This window comes from Melopsittacus undulatus, chromosome 6 (assembly GCF_012275295.1).
Source record: "Melopsittacus undulatus isolate bMelUnd1 chromosome 6, bMelUnd1.mat.Z, whole genome shotgun sequence".
Lineage (NCBI taxonomy): Eukaryota > Metazoa > Chordata > Aves > Psittaciformes > Psittaculidae > Melopsittacus > Melopsittacus undulatus.
In genome coordinates, this window is record NC_047532.1 from 71,200,005 (window position 1) to 71,220,203 (window position 20,199).

Below are 20,199 nucleotides of genomic sequence, written 5' to 3' on the forward strand. Positions count from 1 at the left end.
ATGGAGTCTCAAAGCACAACTCAGCACAAAACTAAAGCTTTGTTTAGACAAATCAGGCAAGAAAGGTGTTAAAAGCAAGAGTACAGCTGTATTCAGAGGGAGTAGGATAAACCAGGAACAGGAGATGATGCCTCTTGCATGTGAACCTAAAGCAGCAATTTGCAAAGAAGTGCTGAACAGAAACATTTGCAAAGCTGCAGGAGGAACTGAACTTCAACTCTGCGTGCAGTGTTATGTTATTCAGCACTTCATCAAGGGAGACATGAGTTTCATTTTGGACAGTAGACTTTATTAGAAATTTTCTCCTCATTCATCAGTAAATTCACATTAAAATACGCTGGAGGCAGCTCAGTCTGAACGTTTGACATCCTGCCATAACAACAACTTCCAGTTTAGAAACTAGATAACTGATCAGGCAGATAACTTGAAACATGTAAGAAACGTAAATAGAAAGCAGCATCTTAAAAAAATGGGATGAGCCTGAAAAATTAATACATTTCAGGTGGAGTTCTGGAAAAAAAACATCAGTCAACCCAAGATGGGAAACAGTTAAATGAGAACTCCACAGACTCTAAATAGATAAATAAACATTGTAACCACACATACATTAAGAAGAAAACCAAGTACTTAAGAGTTCATACCACATAAAAATTATAAATTTGTTCAAATAAAAAAGTGACAAGCTTTCTAAAGTACAAATATCCTAAATTCCCAGGATAGTGAACACCTCCTTACACACTGCAGAACTTTAGAGGGACTAGATTTGGTCTTGAACACAGTGGACTGCATCTTACTGTTACCACACCTGAAGATTTGACACATATACCAGTTTTGCTCCCCTTATGTTTTTAAATCACATACTCTTCTTCTAACCAATAATCTGCTTTTTTAAACATCAGAACTTTTAGATACTTTAGGCCTGATTACATTGAGTGCTGAACACTCAAAGCTCTCAACAACTCTGAATACTAAAGGCAATACATATAAAAGTCACTGTCAAGATTTTGCCTTTGCTACTTTATGTTTTATCTGTTAGGGAGAGGTGTAGGAGAGAGAAAATAAAATAAATCACATTACTGAAGAATGCTCTGCCCTGCACGACAGTAGGTTTTGCAAGTCACACTTTCTATTGGCATTTACCAGAGGCAACAAAGATAAACCAATATATGAGAGATGAGAATAATGGCCTTTAGGACTGTAAACACAACAGGCAACAGGTAACACACAAATGTCGATCAAATCAATGTTTTCACATTCTTTAGTAGTCCCCCACAGTGATCTGCTTTCACTGGTTCAGAAAAAAAATATATATTAAAAATTAAATAACACTTCAGTGTCCATCATCAAGATTTATATTTTGCTGTAAACAATTTTCTGCCATTTGCATTGATGTAGTCCAATGTGAGGCCAGAGGGTTCTAGATGTCTTATTGGTACTGTAAATAATTCTTCAGAGACAGAGGCAAAGGTAGAATTTCTATGTCATGCAGGCGGTCTCTGCCAAGAGCAAAACGAATTGATCTTCGGCACAGGTCCATTAAAGGCAAGGGTTCCGCTGGAGAAACAAGAAAGAAAAAAAAGAGTTAATTTTTCAGCCTCTCTATTTGCAGGCAATGTTTTATTTATTAACATAGATTGTGGATTGTATTAAACAGCCATAAAGACAATAATGGTATTGTGAAAAAACCTGACCATGAGACAATTAAGATAATCAATAGAAGCAAAGACAGAATTCGATGCACTTCACCCATAACAAGTGACTGTGAAGTTTCAGACTGAGCTTCCTTATCTGTAAGGCTTAAAATAATATTCCAAAACCACTCTGCAGGCTCATCAAGCTGCAGCATAAGAAGTTGCTGCATTTCCAGATGTCTAAAAAGACAAAGACCTTCTACTCCGTTTACAACACAACATTCATCTTGTGTAGCCTTAATGTGAACTACTCTGGCAACTTCTGACCTTGACATACCAGTTCCTTCCTACATCTTAGGAACTGGAAATGGCACTTAAAGGTAACCAAACTTCACAGCAAACACTGCTCTTCCTGCAGCACACTCTCAGTTTTTCTTTCTAGGATGTTCCTTGGAAGCAAAAAACCTAAACAAAACACCCTCAAAAATCTAGAGAAATTTTAACCTATTCCTCCATCTCCATGCACAAATTAGGGGAGAAGGATCCAGGTGACTCAAGGGCAGGGGGTGTGTTCTCATATGTGTATACACAACCAGCCCCAAAATATACAAACATCTGCAAACATCTGTTTAGTTTAATAGAAATAAGTACCTTTCAGAAATACCTGGCAGATAGCACTTAAGACTGGGGACCCAACCACAGTGATCTGCAGCATCTCAAAAACCATCTCACCACGTCCCATTCTGGCCTGCAAACTTGCACAGAATTGCAGGAATATCATAGAATTCCCATGTAATAGTAGCATGAACAACCCCTGTGACTGCAGAGCTTGCAATGAAAATCTTTTTGAAGCAGGGACTGGAATAAAGCTGTGAGGCCTTTAGCCAGTTACAATTATCTTGAAGAACAACTTTAACCAGATGGATTTGGTTGCACATGTTAGTTTAAAAGGGTGAGAGATTAAGAGACTACAGGAAACTCTTCCTCTTTACATGATAAAACAGTAGTATCCTTTAAAACATTACTGATACTTTCAAATGGAGGGGAAAAATGTCATGTGATTATATTAGTGATAGTCTTTTATAAACCTGACAACTTACAAGGGCTCAACACTGTACAGCACTCAGTGGCGTTATAAAGAGTTCTCTTACATGCCACATACTGGTTGACACAAACTATGTTAATCCGCCCATCCTAAAGTCAGCTAAAATAAAGCTGACTTTATTTTAAAACCTACTTTAAAAAATCACTATAAAGCACAAAATAGCCAATTGAAGGATTTCCTTTATATTCCAGAATTGTCTGGTTGGTGAGACACCACTCACTTAATGGACTTCCTAGCATTTATCCCAGCATCCCATTTGATTTGTCTAGTCCACAGTTCACTCTGGTGTTTCCCAGGAGTGTCTGGCAAAAGACTTTAGAAAGCATTCTGTTGTATGCTGAAAGACTAAAAAGCTTATTTAACTTCATAACCACTTCCGTGACTTGCATATGGAGTCTACTTATCCATAAAAATACACTTAATCTATAATTTTGTCTATTAAAAGATGAAAAAAAAAATAGAGCCTTCACATTCCAGTAATAAAGTAACATCTTCTATACACTGGTGATCTTAGTTGCGTTTTTTTAATACCAGAATTGTGAACATTAAATCTTACAGGATGAAGCTGTAAAATTCATTAACAGGGATTTAATAAGTAGGAGCAAAACTGGCTTATGAGTTCCAGGAGATGGAATACAACACATTTTACAAGATCTACAACATAAACAATAATTTTCTGAGTATCTTCCCAGAATCTCTGAGGTCCCATTCAGAAGATATAAAATAAAGGCTATGAGAAGCCATTAACCTGACCCTGTGGTCTCTTTTTCCCCTTAAAGGAATATGTAAAATGCAGCCATCTGTGCAGCCAGTCACTGAGTTAATCCTAAACTTCAGAACACAATTCAAGGAAAGGTTAGAATATTTTGCAAGCTTCAAATGCTAAATGAATGTCTCTTGTCTCACGTCTACAGGGAGTTTTCAAATGCTACAGAAAATGCCCCCAAGTGTTGGCAACAGCTGCTAAATTACACACACTGAATGTGTTTGAAAATAGAGCTATAGTTTTTATTGTCCTTTCTATCCAACAGAAGTTCAAACCTACAACAAAATTAGAATAAGTTTGTCCTACAATAGTAAATAAAAGTTGTTTTCTGGGGTAAACCCAGTACAAACTTGAGGAAAAAAAATGTAATAATAGCATTTGGCAACTGTGAATAGTCCTAAATGCTCAAAAATTAAATTCAGGAATAGAAATAATCTTAGTTTTCAAAACAGTTTCTGGGATAAACGTGAAACTGTTTAAAGACCGGCAATTTTGGGGCAGCCTAACTCAATAATGCTCAGAAGCATTATTAACATTTGGCACACACCTTAATGCAAGCACTCTCCCGTCCATCACCACATCTCCCAGTTTTACTACATATACTACAAAAGGAGGATCATTTGGAAAGAGGTCCAGCTTTCCAGATGCAAAAGTTAGGGTTTGCAAACTGTGTGAGTTCCAGGGGGAGGCATTTGTATTAACATGGGGAAGAGGCAGAAAGAAGTTTGTATAAAGACTGTACAGACCCTTGACAGCGGCTGGGAGTGCGCCTCAGCTCTGGCATCTGGGTACATCCCTCAGCAGCACCCTGCCCTGAATCCTAGCAAGACAGACTCCGCTGTGCACCCTTCTCCAGCCCATCAGACCCTGGGTGAGATGGGTGCCATCAAGTGCTCCAACAGGTCCCCTGCCTTGGGAGCTGGCAGAGCAAAGACATGCCAGACTGCCAAGCATAAGCAAGTGGTGATTTCAGAGGCACTTTAACATCCATCAGGTGTTACGGTCTGGCACACAGCCTGGCTGCTAATATCTGGGTGCCAAGCCCAGGCTCTGCCATACCCCCACTGCAGATGGTCCTCCACCAGTTGAGAGGCTTTTCCTGTGCTGGAACTCCTTGGGAAGAGGGAAGTGGGGCAATGTTAGCACAGCACAGCATGCTGGCAAGGAAATGAACCACTGCAGAGGTTGCTGCTCATCTGCTGTAGCGGCTGAACCGTCTCTTTCACACGCATGCAAACACCAAAAATGCCTTTGGTTTTCTGGGAAATTCAATCATAAACATAAGTATCACTGTGACTTGGTCCTTTCAGAGAGGAAAAGTTCGACAACCCTGAGTATGCACTACTATGCACCCCACCTAAAACACACACAGACTTGATGCATGCAAAACACTCAACAGTACATTCAAGCATTCAAACCACTATTTCCAAAATGCTCATTTCCTTTGAGATCATACAAATAATGCTGAGAAGAAAATACTAACAATGCAAGAGATGGGAAGATGAATTTTGAAGCCACATGGTTAGTGGTAAGTCTGGCTACTGAAAAAGTCTCTCTTTTACAACTTTAAATATTTACATTTGAAAACGTCTGAAATTCAGGGACATTAACTGCTTCTCAGAAGATATCTCCTCAGCATGCCTAATATGCCTGATGAGTGTTGTGTTTTTAGAATAACCCACAGCAGAATGGAACTAGAGAGTTCAAGCCCCCTCAGAACATGAACTAGCCGTTTAGGTGAAGTTATGTGAACTCCAGTAATGTTCTTGCCATCAGAGAAAAGGAGGAATGAATTGCTGAGCTGGAATGCAAAACTGTAAAGAAAACATGATTCACAAGAATGGCTCTTTGTGTTAAATTCCCGACCAGGCTAAGAAATCCAAAGCGAGACGCGCCGGGGCGCTGGAGCAAGCTTTGCACAGGAAACCCAGCGCTTCCTCTCAGGCTCCAGAGAAAAGAGCAGCTACAGCTTGTTGGGTAACACACACCCTGAGCCTCTGCAACGTACTTTAAGGAATCATCTCCTCATTTAAAGTTTACTATGAAAGCTCTACACTCAAAGTAGCTCCTCATAACTGCCACGTTACAGAACACTGTATAAAAACATACATAAAATATGCAAAACATATAAAGCATTAAAAAAGTGTAAAAATAATTCTGTTTAATTAATGTGTCAGAGCTTAATTCCCGTATCTCCCAATTTTGGACCAGTACAAGAAAACAAAAATTAAACAAAACTCAACCACAACAACAAAAAGAACCAGCTAAGAAAGAGACCTGTGCTTCCACTCCTCTGCAACAGGCCCACTGTTGGCTGCAGTACGGGGTCGTCCATCACAGACCTTCCCTTCCCTACGCAACAGTTACAGAGAACTGAAAGACTGGGAGCAGGGGGTAGGGCACAACAACAGCCCTTCTTCCCATGCAGAACTGCATTTCACCAAGTGGCATACAAAATAGCTTAAATAGCTGTTTAACATAAGAGCTAACAGCTTAAAATAGTTTAAATAGTTATTCAATAAATTATATTTATTTAATGAAATAACAAAAGCTATTTAGTAACTATAACACAAAAGAGCTGCTTATGTAGCTGGATACATGCCTTCTAATGGTATCACTCATGGTTTAAGGACAAAGGCAAAGAAATGTTTGTAGCTAGAGACAACGATGTGCTTGTGAGTGTTTCCCCAGTAAATATGCATCTTCGATGGCAATTTGCACATCGTTACCAGCTGAAAAGTTCATTTAGTTTTGGCAACCTGCAGTTATTTAACAATCTGGCACCCCAACAAAACTGCCTCATCTCTGTAAGCAGGCTTTTATAGTTGAGATACTGAAGTCATTTAGCATCCAGTGACACTAAATGTTATTAACTGCAATGTTACATAAGGCTCATACAAAAGAGCAGCTTTTAGCAGTTATTTGCCAAATGACAATACGGAGTTTTTAAAAGAATTTTTAAAGCTCTAATAGCACACAATGTTCCTAGCTTTCCTTAATCTATGTAGAATGTATTTTGATCTCAGTTATAAAATCAGAGTTGTCTGGAGGCAGGAAAAAAACAGCACAACCAATACAAAATTAAAACCTATTGAAAAAGAGAGGAAGTTTTTTTAAGTCATCACCAAAACATAAGGATTTTTACTTCTTTTATAAGTCTACCTACAATACCAAACTATATTACGCTGTGCTATTTTGGGGCCTCAAACTTACTAAAACCCACTTCTATTCAGTGATTTATGATACTGCTTCCAACTGCTGTAAGGCAGGTTTAAAGTCAGATACAGAAAAAAAAAAGAAAAAAAAGAAAGAAAAGAAATAATCCCAGACTGGTTTGGGTGGGAAGAGACCTTAAAGCTCACCCAGTTCCAAACCCCTGCCATGAGCAGGGACACCTTGCACTAGAGCAGGTTGCTCCAAGCCACATCCAGCCTGGCCTTGAACACTGCCAGGGATGGGGCAGCCACAGCTTCTCTGGGCAACCTCTGCCAGGGCCTCACCACCCTCACAGTAAAGAATTTCTTTCTTATATCCAGCCTGAACTTCCCCTGTTTCAGTTTTAACCCATTCCCCCTTGTCCTATCACTACATTCCCTGATGAAGAGTCACTCTCCGGCATCCCTGTAGATCCCCTTCAGATACTGGAAGGCTGCTCTGAGGTCTCCATGCAGCTTCTCTTCTCCAGGCTGAACAGTCCCAATTTCCTCAGCCTGGTGCTCAGCAACGAGTCTTGGAACCCACCAATCTCCAGACAATATTTTTGTTAATCCCTTCACTTGAGTTTCCCCCCTTCCTCCAGGTATTAAAGCGCCTGCTAAAGGGTAACGTGGCCTAAGTGTTTCCGTGAGGGTGATATAGGGTATGCAGAAATTTGTAACTCCCATTTAATTATCACATATAATAAACACACAAATATATGTAAGCCAGGAGTTTTCCTTCCGACCTTTCTGCCAAAGCTTAATTATTGTTTTAATTTTACACAGTACAGGCCAAATTCTTTCCCCCACATAATATGGTACATAAATACACCCCCCGTGACATATTTATGGCTTCCCTGATGCAACTAATGGAAAATGTGAGTTGTGTGCCTTAAACAGCACAATCTAGAGAAAGGAAATTGAGAATAATATATTAAAGAACACAGGCTATGACCAGTCATAAAAAGGCTAATAAATCTCATAACAGCAATGAAAAATCAGTCAGAGGGTAGGAGGATAAAAGAAATCACTTATCTATTTTTCCCACAGATGTCTAAGCTCTGCAGCCTAAGCCAGCAAACCATAGAAATGAAGCACCTTAGAACATCACATCTTAGTTACAGCTCAGGTGATCCAAAGGAATCACCACTCAAGAATCCTACGTTTTTTCAACAGAGCACTGCCATTCGCCCTAACTCCCATGTTTTGAATCAAAGAGCACTGGGCTCTGGCACACTACGACCAAACTTGACAGAAGCCATGTGCTACAAAGCTCCAAGAGCACCACACACCCTCCTTCAGCCCCTGAGCATCACCCTCCCATCCATGCAGCTTGTTCATACCCAGCTGGAAACTATTGCCCTCCCTTCCTCTAAAGAGCAATGGGTGGCAGATGGAAAGATGTTTTTTTTTTATCAGCCAAGGCTGATAAAGCCATTGTCTCCAGCAGTTGTCTGCTAGGACAAATAAAGCCTTATGCTGTACCACAAAGGCACCTTGCTTTTATCAGACAGAGTGTGGAAGCAAAACCATAGAAATAATACAAACCACAACCCCCACCCCCGAAGCTGAACTAAGCCACATCCCACAGAAATTTGGTACTTTAAATTAAATATGTTAAAAGTAGAAAGGAAGGCAAGAAAGTTTGAATACGTGGAAGGACTCAGGGGTAAACCTCCCTCCTCCCTCCTGGACAGGGGGGGTTTGTTTTACAGCTACCTCTGGTTTTTAAGTGTTAAATGCAGTTACAGTTTAAAACTTCAATCGGGCATCATTTAGCAGCATTAAGCTGAAAAAGCAACACTGAGCAAGCAGATACTCTTGCAGCATCATTTGTTTTCAGTTAATGCTCTCCAGCTGTGCTGTCTTGAGAGGGAAAGACTTGAGAAGCTGAACAGAAAGAAAACAAACCAAAGTCAATCCCAAAAGCCAGTGGCCTCTTGTTAGGGGTTCGATAAAGAATCTGTCATTTGAGCACAAGTAAATATCTCCTCGCAACTCTTTTTGCTTTTCAGTGTTTGCAATCTCCTATGAAGAAGACACATGACTTAGACAACGAGTAATGATTCCTGAGCACCAGAGCACATGCCTAAATCAAATTAATTCAACACAGGCTTAAAAATTATTCTTAAAGATTTCTATTTAGTAGACTTAAGCATATTCCCAAACACTCTATTTGAATCACTGGTTATAGAAGCGTTCTTCCTAGAAAACTAATTTGCCTGTGTGTATTTTTACGAGGCTGTATATATAGGCTTACATATTGTATCTGTAGAAACCCTCTTCTGAGAGGCTCAGTGTGCCCTACAGTTCTTATCCTCTAGGCAGGTTTATGATGTACCTAAAAAGGTCTCCAGATCAAACACATGTAGTATGTGCAACAGGAGCAACCCAAGGTTTGGCTGAGGCCAAATCTGCAAGTCAAGTTCACAGGAGAAATGTTACTGAAAACCTTCATTTCTGAATTACAACAGCTCGTTTAAATGTACATAGGTGTTACAGTAATTCTATTACCAATAGCAAGAAAAGCCCAGTATCACAGCTATGATTCAAATTGGAAAACATTTTAGCACATTATTTCTCCAATTTACAGATTAGTAAATTGTACTGTTCTGTATAATTCAGACGCTGCAAAACAGACCTAGATAATAATGGATTTTACCAGCAAATGAATGGCTTCTTTTAAAAAGGAACAGAGTTACAGCTTGATAGACTTGCCTGCTGCCAGGGAGCATAAACAAGAACAGTGGCCTCTTCCCTTCTGAAAAAGGAAGCACACTTTCGATGACCTTCCCTGTGTGCATCAGGAACATGCAAATAGGCAATATGAGCTGGAAAGATTTGTTTGCTGTCCTTGATTTGTTTGTTCTTTTCCTCCCCTCAAATACCTCCACAGAACAACTCTTTGTTTTCTCTTGAACACAGTATGAAGGTAAACTGAGACAAGTGACTTCAGTGATGATCTAAATGTTCAGTACTAGAAAAGACACCTAACATAAATACACCCTCTTTAAAACCAACCAGCAAAAAGTGCTTGACATTAGAGATGGGCCTGAGCTACAAGTCTTGGCTCCTTAGCTCCTCCCAGCTAAAATTTCCCTCAAGTTTAACATCTTGGCAATGAGGGTTTGGCTTAGATTAATCTCTAATGTACACTTTATATCTTTTACTCTTAGGAACACATGTATCACCATTAAATTCAGCTTGTGTGCCAGGCCATAAAGAGAGAAGTTAAAATACATTAAGGTGAGAGACGATTAAAGCTCAGATGAGAATTTCACTGAGCAGATGCATTTGAGTTCAAAGACAATATCGTTCAGGGGTTATGAACAGATTTATGGGCAAAGTAATAATGGAGAAAGTTGAAGTTCAGGTTTCAAGGCCAAAGAACTACAGACAGCTACTGCAACAGGAGTTCCCAAACTGCAGACAATATGCAACATAATGACTGCAACATGCCTAAACAATTCCTTGTGGAGAAACATGCTTCATAAATAGGCATACAAAACACACATGCATAGGTACACACCTATGTGTGTAGCCTTCATGGCTGAAAACAGGTCTTTATTGCTTAGGGGAGGGATCAGAAAGAGATTTCAGGTGAATCTTTTCCCATCCCTCAATTCCCATCTGCTCTTCTCCCACTGACCTATTTTATCAACCTGTTGTGTTTTATATGGCATATTCATTGTGTGGGACAGTGAAGTGCACCCTGTCATCTTTACTCCCACTGTGCCCAGCACACTGGAGGTTCACAAGAATTCCTAAATCTGTATTCTGGGCTGCATCAAAAGAAGCGTGACCAGCAGGTCAAAGGAGGTAATCCTGCCCTTCTACTCTGCTCTCGTCAGACCTCACTTGGAGTATTGTGTGCAGTTACGGTGTCTTCAACATAAAAAGGACATAGAACTGTGAGAACAAGTCCAGAGGAGGCTACGAGGATGATCAGGGGATTGGAGCACCTCCCATATGAAGACAGGCTGAGAAAGTTGGGGCTGTTCAGCCTGGAGAAGAGAAGGCTGCATGGAGACCTCATAGCAGCCTTCCAGTATCTGAAGGGGGCCTACAGGGATGCTGGGGAGGGACTATTCATTAGGGAGTGTAGTGATAGGAGAAGGGGTAACAGGTTGAAACTTAAACAGCAGAGGTTTAGACTGGATATAAGGAAGAAATTCTTTACTGTTAGGGTGGTGAGGCACTGGAATGGGTTGCCCATGGAGGTAGTGAATGCTCCATCCCTGGCAGTGTTCAAGACCAGGTTGGATGAAGCCTTGGGTGATATGGTTTAGTGTGAGGTGTCCCTGCCCATGGCAGGGGGGTTGGAACTAGATGATCTTAAGGTCCTTTCCAACCCTAACTATTCTATGATTCTATACTAAAATAACATGTGTTCATTCAAGATTTTCATTGCAAAGAACTCATATATTCTCACCTGGAACCTATCACAGCAGTTTTCTGTATGGACGTTTAGTATTACACTAAATAATGAAGTTATTTAGTCTAGTTAACTAAATTGATTCAAAGCATCTGCATCACACTGCAGCTTTCTTCAAGGTTTTACCATATTGTCAGGCTAACTGAACTGATAATTCTCCTCCTTAAACTAATAGAAATCATACTGTTTAAGACAATTAAGACTTGACTACATCCCCATTATCTTTGTAACATGGTATTTTCCCATCTGTTTCAAGCCAAATTACCCAGAGGCTCCAACATATGCAGATTTCCTCAAACCAAGTGAAGAAAGGCATGTCATTTACATTTGAATGCAGCTGTATACAAGTTGATGATCTCTAGGGGAGATCCACAAACAACAGATCTGACTCATCACTTTGTTACTCTAGTTTTGATATTAATAGAATTACATTGAAACCAATCTGCAGTAACGAAATTGCAATTAGGCTCAACATAATGAATTTGATCCCATTGGTTTAGTGCCATTTATACTTCTGATTTCTTGTTGGCTTTTTTTCTTAAGTACCATAATCTTTATCAGCAGAAAATGGGTGCTGGAGACAATCTGAACTATTTTAATACTGAATTTAGGATTTGTCATCACTCCTGGTAAGCAAACACAGCTGCTGCTCTCTGGAGACATTTCTAAAGCATTCATTTTGAACACAAATACACTATCACATCACAGGTAGAGCACACAGGGCTGCCTTTACTCAAGTCATTTATTGTCTTATCTAAGAATGGGCTTGCATAAACTCGCTTATTCTGGAAAGACTTAACCTGCATTGTTACCACTGCCCAGATAAGAAAATGTATCCTCTGGTAGCTTAAATGATATTGAAATTAGTTTATATTTTGTATGGAGAAATTACTTCTCTGCCCAAATTATAAAGTTCTACAAATACTTTTTCTGTGCTATTAATCACAGCACTGTTCTTAATTTAAGCAGAACAATATTAATTCTAGCTCACAGCTTAATCTCTTCTATTTCCTTTTGTTTAGGCCTAAAATCATTGCTCAGCTCTTCCCATCACAAGCTTGTGTTACCATCCTCCTGCTTTGGCAAAGCGCCATCTGAAATTCCACACTGCTGTGCCACCACCTACAACCAGCACTCCTGGCATGTTCTCTTACAAATGATCTGGTCATTTTGTGAGAAATAGTGTGGAAAGATTATTCCCATATTATGCACTCCTACAGCCACTCTATTTGGTATGTTATCGTACACCAAGCCTCTGAAGTACCTTTGAGCACAGAACCCACTGATGGGAAGGGAAAGCAGAGGGGTAGGTGGGGTAGGGAGTGTGGTTTGCCACTGAACTGATTCTATGATTCTGTGTTGGATCCCTACCAGGTTGGAAAAGACCTTTAAGATGATCGAGCCCAACTGCTACCCCAGGTTTGCCAAGGCCACCAATAACCCATGTCACTAAGGGCAAACTGATCTTCCCTTAAGATCTCCCCTCACCCCTCACAGCCACCCTTGCTCTCCCCCTCAGCCCTCTTGGCTACCCCCCTCTCCCTCTCCCCTTCCCGCAATGATGACGAACATTAAAACTCACACACACATCCCTGGCATTTCACATGAGATCACTAGACTCTTGCAGCTAACTCGTTTTGCTCGCTACTTCCATGTACTTCTTCCTAGACACGAACAGCAGGAGTCCTCTCTGAGCTGTCTTCTCTGGCCTGAATGGCTGAAAGGAGAGGTGGAACTGCTGCCATTATCCATCCATCCATCCTCTCATTCCTCACTGCACTGCTCAGTCTGTTTGGAGAACTTGGCCTGCAGGAGCATTCCACTCACAGCTTCTTCCCTGTCCTACTCCAACTCACCACATTTCCTTCAGACCCCTCAAACTACACGCTTTTCCCCTGCAGCACTCAGTTCTTGTTCCAATGAATTCAGACACAAAGGGGAGGGCAGCAAGGGGCTTGCCTCAGCTCTCTCTTCCTCACACTGTCATGCTTGGTCCTTCTGTCCTTGTGCTTCACATTACTCACTTGTGGTTTTATAACCATCATCTGCACAGCACATCACTGATGTCAAACAAGATGAAGAGGAAAACTGCAGCTGAACCACCAAGCAGTGTGACTGTGCTCTGGAAGGAACTATAAAACACCACAAAGCATTTGTGTTTATTGCTTCTTACCGATTCATTATCAAATACCCTTTGTCCATAAACAGCCTTTTGCAGCTCTCTTTGCCCCCAGCTGCCAGCTGGCTAATGCAGTTGCGCAGGTGTAAATGAAAGCATCATTCGGCCTGCAGAACAGCTATTATGTACTAAGATTTATCTCGATTTTCAAATACCAAAGTCAATTTGTAAGGCTGGCAATTAAAAAATTGCATCTGGGAACAACAAAGCAAAGCTGAGCAATTCACTCATCTCTTTAATGTACTGCACGCCTTATTTCTGTAGGAAATGACATCCCATCTACCCACTCATACAGATGATTTTATATAGAAAAACAGAATGAAAGAAATAGAGTTTGTACTAAAACCCTTGTAACAATGGTTGTGTTTTCAGATTCCTGAAGAGATTCAGGTAGTAGCTAGAGGCACTCGGCTCACTACTATGTATGTGAGTGTATACATGTGTGTGTGTTTATAGGTATATGTAAAATATACATAAATAAATGCACAACACTAAAAGTATGAAAGAAGAAAATGTCTGAACCATCCTTACCTTCTTCCTACACGCATACTTTACATATTTTAGTGGCAATACCAGACCATGGAGATTAGTGACACAAATAGCCATTAATATTTCATTTTAGGCCTAAACAAAGCGAAATAAGGAGAGATTAAGCTATGAGCTGGAATTAATATTGTTCTCCTTATAGTAAGAACAATGCTGTGATTAACAGTACAGAAAAAATACTTCTGCAATAGTACAATTTGGGGAGATGTACAATAATTTATTTGTACAAAATATAACCTAATTTCAACATTGTTTCAGCCACCAGAGAATGCATTTTCTTATCTGGGCATTGGCAAATATGCAGGATAAGGTTTTCAAGAACAAGTGAGTTTATGCAAGCTCATACTTAGATACCACAATAAATGACATGATTCATTACAGTATTAAGCAAGGCAGCAGAGCTTGGTGAAGACACTAATGCCATTTCCAGCCCCCCAGAAGGGTTTTTTTGACATTTTTTTCTTTGATGTTTTATTTACACTTTGGGATATGACAATTTCAAAATTACGTATTACCTTCTTTAATGGGAAGAATTGTGGGATTTAGGTTTTTTTGGGGTTTTGCTTTAGTAAATTAGTGGAATATCAGTTTGATGCTACATTCCCATTATGTTTTAATAGCTCCTGACCTTTACTATCAGCCTTGTATTTTGAACACTGCTTTTTATTTTTTTCTTAATGTGATTACAATAAGGAAAAAAGGTGGGATGTATCTATCCTATTTTATGCTTATGTGGCATGTATAAAAATTATATACATATATATATAAAATTCCACTACGACTCTTTTCAATCAAATCTTCTGACCTCTTAAATCATTTAAGTATGCCTTATTTTCTCCTCTTAACAGCAGTCTCCTTCCCTTTCTTCTGTGCTCCTACTCCCAAGGCATTGGCACTCAGTGAACTGAGGTTTAAAAACAAAGTCTTTTCACCTGTGGATCTGTAAATATCACGCATTGCTTTTTGAGATCCATAATCTAGGTGACATTGGTGCAACAACCGAAACACTGTTGTCAAAACAAATTCTTTAACTCAGTATGTAATCCAAAGTACAAACTCCCAAAATACTAAAAGCATATGCAGAATTACACACAGCACAAAAGAATGTTTCCCACTGAATTCCCTGTTGACTCAGCTTTTTTCACTTTACCAGCATTGTCAGCAAAGCCAAAGGGAATTTTGCCAAAGTAAACACTGCTAAATGGGGTCCCCCATCCATAGAGATTTTGCTTTTTCCCTGTTGCCAAGTCATTTTCAATGTCAATCTGCCTGAAAAAAAAAATGAATCGGATTATTTTTTGTCCAAGTGCTCGCAGTTTTGAGATAAACACTGATCCCTTGGGCATATGACGATGGCCATGCCATTTTATGTCTTGGATATTTCTTAACCAATTAAGTTAATCATGTCAACAATGACCAAGTAAAAAGCTACACAAAGCTTTCCAAAATCATCCTTTTTAGGGGAGGGAATAACCACCCAGACCAGACTTCCTGGGGAGCATTCAATTTAACCCATCCTCACCATTAGTTAGGTGTTTACTTTGTGTGTATGGCTGAGTAAGATTTAAGACAAGCACAAAGCCTTGATTTCTTCTACTGACAGGCAAGTAAAAGCATAGCCAATCAAAACCACAACCCCAAAGGAGCCTGTAGTCTAGCACTAGGGACAAGAAGACTTTAAGGTAACCTGACCCTCTCATGCATCCCATTTCCCAAAGTGCTCATACTTGGTTTTCATTTCCTTGTTATTTTCAAGTATCTCCCAGCTCAAGAGACTAAGGAGTGAGGGGCAGTGTCCATCCAGGGTACTTCCCAGGGAACTCAAAAGCACAGTGCTTGTGTGTGCTGCTCATTCAGTACAATCATGCTGCCAGCAATGGAGACCTGGAGCTCTTCATCATCTGCACCTCCTGTTTTCCTTTGCTGCAGGCAGGGAGGGAGGGAAGCAGGACACACTCCCCCCTGGGACTGCCCACCTGGGAAAGACCAGGAGATCAGAATACTAAAGAAAGCATTCCTAATCGCCAAAAATAAATTAACTTGGGAGGGGTAAGCACTAAACCAGGATCAGTAGAAAATGTCAATGAACAAAGGAAAAAGAAAACTAAAGTCTTTTTCCCTTTCTCTGTGTTATGGTTTAGGGTATTGTTTTCAAAACCTTATAAGTTACATTGTCTCTGCTATTAATGACATATTTGTATGTTGATGTCATGCATTTCACATCTGGAATGAAACCTTTTCATAATAAATACTAAATTTTACTTACTGACACAAAACCAGAATTCTGAGGTTTGTACATTAGGAAACCTAGTACCAATTGAAACATGCACTTCACTGTCTCTAAGGTAACTTTCCAGCTTAGTAAAAAAGAGCAAAATTTTGATACTATTTGCTTTATCAATATGTCTTCCAAAGGCAAAAGCAGGACCATCACTTATTTTCCCTTGTATAGGTAACATCAATTAAAACTGCTATTCCAGGATACTCTTCCCTTTAAAACACCAAAGCCAGATGACAATTGTTCAAAACTTCTGGACCTCTCTCCCATGTCACTTTCAACAAGAAACTCCTGTGCTGGAGCAAAAGGAAACTTCATAGAGAGCAACCTGTATCATGGCTTAAAGATCTCACAGACTAGCAGAAGTTACCCTGCAGCAAAAGCGTACGGCAACCCTTGTGTTGAGATTTCAAGTGTGACCTAGGGCTCAGTACCCTTCATTTGTAACCTTATAGCACAGCATGAAGACATTCCCAATAAAGACATTTCCTCTACTCATTTCTTAGATGCATCACATTTTTTATAAGCCAGTTGTGCATAATACTTCTCACTTCACCAGATTCATGCTTGGGATGGTCCATACAGATTTAGCAATCACCACTGACAGAAAAAGGTCACGAAATCTTGCCTCTTCCAAAACAGTCTGTTTCTCTTTCATGCTCAGTAGTCACAGCAGGACTGAATCCTTGCTTTCAAATACATAAAGATCAATTGATTTTCTGTGCATTTTTCCGTATCGGCTTTAGCCAATTCTGATGGAAGATTCTGCTTAGCCCACTCAAACACTGTTGTCTCAGAAAAAACAATTTCCTTTGAGGCTATTTAGGTGTTTGAACAAAATCTGTCTTACTTTATGGAGACATCCTGGTTACAGAACTTTCCTAATGGAAAACAATCTTCAAGGAGTCCTGAAATGAGAACATGCTCCCAAATATCACTGTTTGGACTAAAAAGCTCCCCCCCCCCCCCCCAAATCTAGAAAGATCACAATGTTGAGTTGTTAATCATGAAATGAGAACACAGAACAGACCAAAGTAACCTTCACATACAACTGCCACCCTCTGGACACTACCATAACTCTTTTGCTCTTTTAATCATCCTTTTAATGCCTCACTGAAGCTCCTACCACAGCACTAAACCAGGTCTTTGGGAAGCTCTACTCAGAAGAAGGTAAAACCAAGAGCTGTACCAGAAATTTAATAAGGACTCTCCTAAGTGCCATTAACAATTCATGATGCTGGATATTCAGTGTTTTCTGAAAGCATAGCAACAACTATGCCCCTCTGCATCATCCATTTGCAAGAACTTAAAATATCACTTCGAAAACCTGCAGTTCAAATGATAAGAGCAGAACAGCACCGTTCACACAATGCCAGAATACTCTACATCTTCCGCCAGTCTTTCACCTTGTCTTTCAGACACAAGAAGACAAGTTTCTAGTTGCACATAGGCATCCCTCCAACAGACAAGGGCTATTTATCACTGCTCAACCAGGCGCTCTTGGCAGTGCCGGGAGCCCCGGCCATGCAGTAGTGCCAGCCGCGTTGGCAGGCGGCTGTGGCTGTGTTCCCAAAAGTACCCACCAGCCTCGGCAGGTTAAAAGCACAGGCTCCATTTTTCACAGGGATGTGGTCTGCAATGTAAATGAGGTTCCTCTCTCAGCCTGCCTTCAGACAGCACTCTCACGAACCCACATCAGCCATTTCCTCCTTGAAATATCACATTCCCAGAAGGAAAGAGGAGAAAAAATAAGCTTCCCTAGTAGTAAGCATCTGCCAAGAAATTTTAAGTGTTCCCATCCAAATCCTCCTCCCTTTTCTTAAGCTGCTGTATTATGGATCACTCTGGGGAAATACCATGGACTCTGAATGTTTAAGTTATGTTCCTAAGTGATAAACCATCAACTTTTACTAAACTCTTTACAATAAAATAGTGTTGTCTATCTGCAGAAGCAAATTATATCTTGCTATTTCTATATTAACTATATGTTACACAGATTGACAGCCATAGTAACAGGAAGTTAAATTAGCCTTTATGGAAAACTGCTATACCTGAAACAGAACAAATACAGAATCATGGAATGGTTTGGATTGGATTGGAAAGGATCTTAACACAAGGTTGCTCCAAGCCCTGACCAACCTGGCCTTGAACACTCCCAGGAATGGGGCAGCCACAACTTCCTTGGGCAAATACCACAAGGATTGAAGAAAGTTTTGGGGAATGCATAAAAACACTATGCAGAGTTTACTTGGCTTCAAAGGGGCAGTCAGACAAGAGCAAATTAGTTTTTCAAATCCTAAGAGAAGAGCATCTGTGGTCAGACAACAGGCAGCACCTTTCAAAGCTCTGGCACAAGAGCTCCAAAGTGTGCAAAGCACATACACTCTTTCCCCAGTTGATTCCCCCCTATACATACGTCCTCCAATTTTGGCTTGTATTTATTCCTCTGCTAACAATCTCCTAATCAGATTGCCTCAGAAAGGTCACTGTAGGTTAATAATAATGCATTTAAATGATTTCCAAGTATTTATAGAAAGATGTTGAGAAAGGAAGGAATAACTTAAGCACAATTGAGACCATGCATGACTAATGAAGTCTCCTCAGAAGCTGAGCATTCTGAAAGGATGTCAGCCTGGAAGCAGAGCTCCTAAACCTGCAGAAATGCAAACAGAGGTACCAGCCAGCAGTAAATGCTTTCATCTGGCAAAAACTGACGGACTGGATTTCCTTAGCACTGAAGGATGATTTACACATCTCAGGGCATTTTAGTCTCCTGTTAGTTGCAGTTCAGCAAATTTTTCAGATAACTAAATTTGGAAAGCATATAGCACTGAACTGGTTTTGCTGCATGGACCCATGTGGCCCAACACACACACCATAGAAGCCATTCCAGTCCAACAGGAAATGGGTATTTGCCTTTAGTATTGGCAACCTATTTGGTCCAGGCAAGCCAAGAGCCATGTGCCAAGGAGGCAAAGCTGGCTCTGCCTTGCAGGAGCTCTGTCCAGCTCCTTGTGCTGGTAAGCTATAATGGTAACAAGACAGCCAGGAGACAAGCACAGCTCAGAACGGACCTCTGTCCTGTTGGCAACATTTGACATTGCATCGCCATATCTGCCTTTCTCACTGGAGAAGAAATACATTTCCTTTCCAAAGCACATATATATTAAAGACCAACATGAAAATACTTTCACGTTCTCCTATTGCAAGTCATTAAAAGATGACTACAAACCACAACTTGACTCACTGCAAGGTCTTTAATCTAAAGTAAAGCTTCATCTTCACTTACACTCAGTCACTGCTCATAAAAGGTGGAGTACAAAGACAGCATTCAACAAGCCAGTGGCAACCATGGTCTGAATTATTTACAGTGTTCTACTGCTCTGTCAGCATCCCTGCCTTTGAAGCCCAACCACCAAATTTAAAAGCAAATAAAGACTGCCTTTGGAGTGTTCTTCTGAAGTAGATTAAAAGAAAAGGGCTCACCTAAGTGCCAGCAGTGCCTGCAAATAAGCCCACAGACAAGGTTACTCACTTGCCAGCACCAGGACTGCCTGAGTACACTCTTTAGTGCTACCTCAGTATCAAAACTGCCTGTCAAATTAATTCCTCATATGGTGAATACTGTCATCTGTCTTTGGTTTATCATGACAAGCTGGGAAGAATCACTGTGGCTGCTCATGCAGGCAAGAATGACATTGGAGTGCTACAATTTGGATGTGCCTAGCCTAATTCCATTATTAAACCATTTCGTCTTAAAGAACGATAAAGACATCACTCATTCCACATAGTCAGACTTAATTGACTAAAAAAAAAATCTCTTCCTTAAGCAGCTTTCAGCATATTTAAATAAAGGTGACTTTGAAATATACTAAGAGCAAAACAGATGGCTTGTTCTGAAAACAGGCAGCAAAACATGTCAAGAGATGGACAGTGTCAGTAGTGAACTACGGAGTGCGAGTCAAAAGCAAAGTTCAGACATATCCCAAGTTCCTTCTAGACTGTAACAAGAATTAAAAACAGCCTTCAGTTTCCCAGATTTGGTGAAAATGAAATCCCTAA

The 20,199-nt window shown here is 40.2% G+C and overlaps 1 protein-coding gene across 1 annotated transcript in view; it reads right to left on the reverse strand.

Annotated features, from left to right (window-relative positions):
* Positions 1-267: 267 nt before the first annotated feature.
* The window catches only part of SPSB4 (splA/ryanodine receptor domain and SOCS box containing 4), an 85,215-nt gene continuing 65,283 nt past the window's right edge, over positions 268-20,199 (reverse strand). Inside the window, exon 3 of the mRNA XM_005153934.3 lies at positions 268-1,554. Coding sequence (XP_005153991.1) covers positions 1,427-1,554 — 128 coding nt within the window. The 3' untranslated portion in view covers positions 268-1,426. The remainder of the gene's footprint in view (positions 1,555-20,199) is intronic.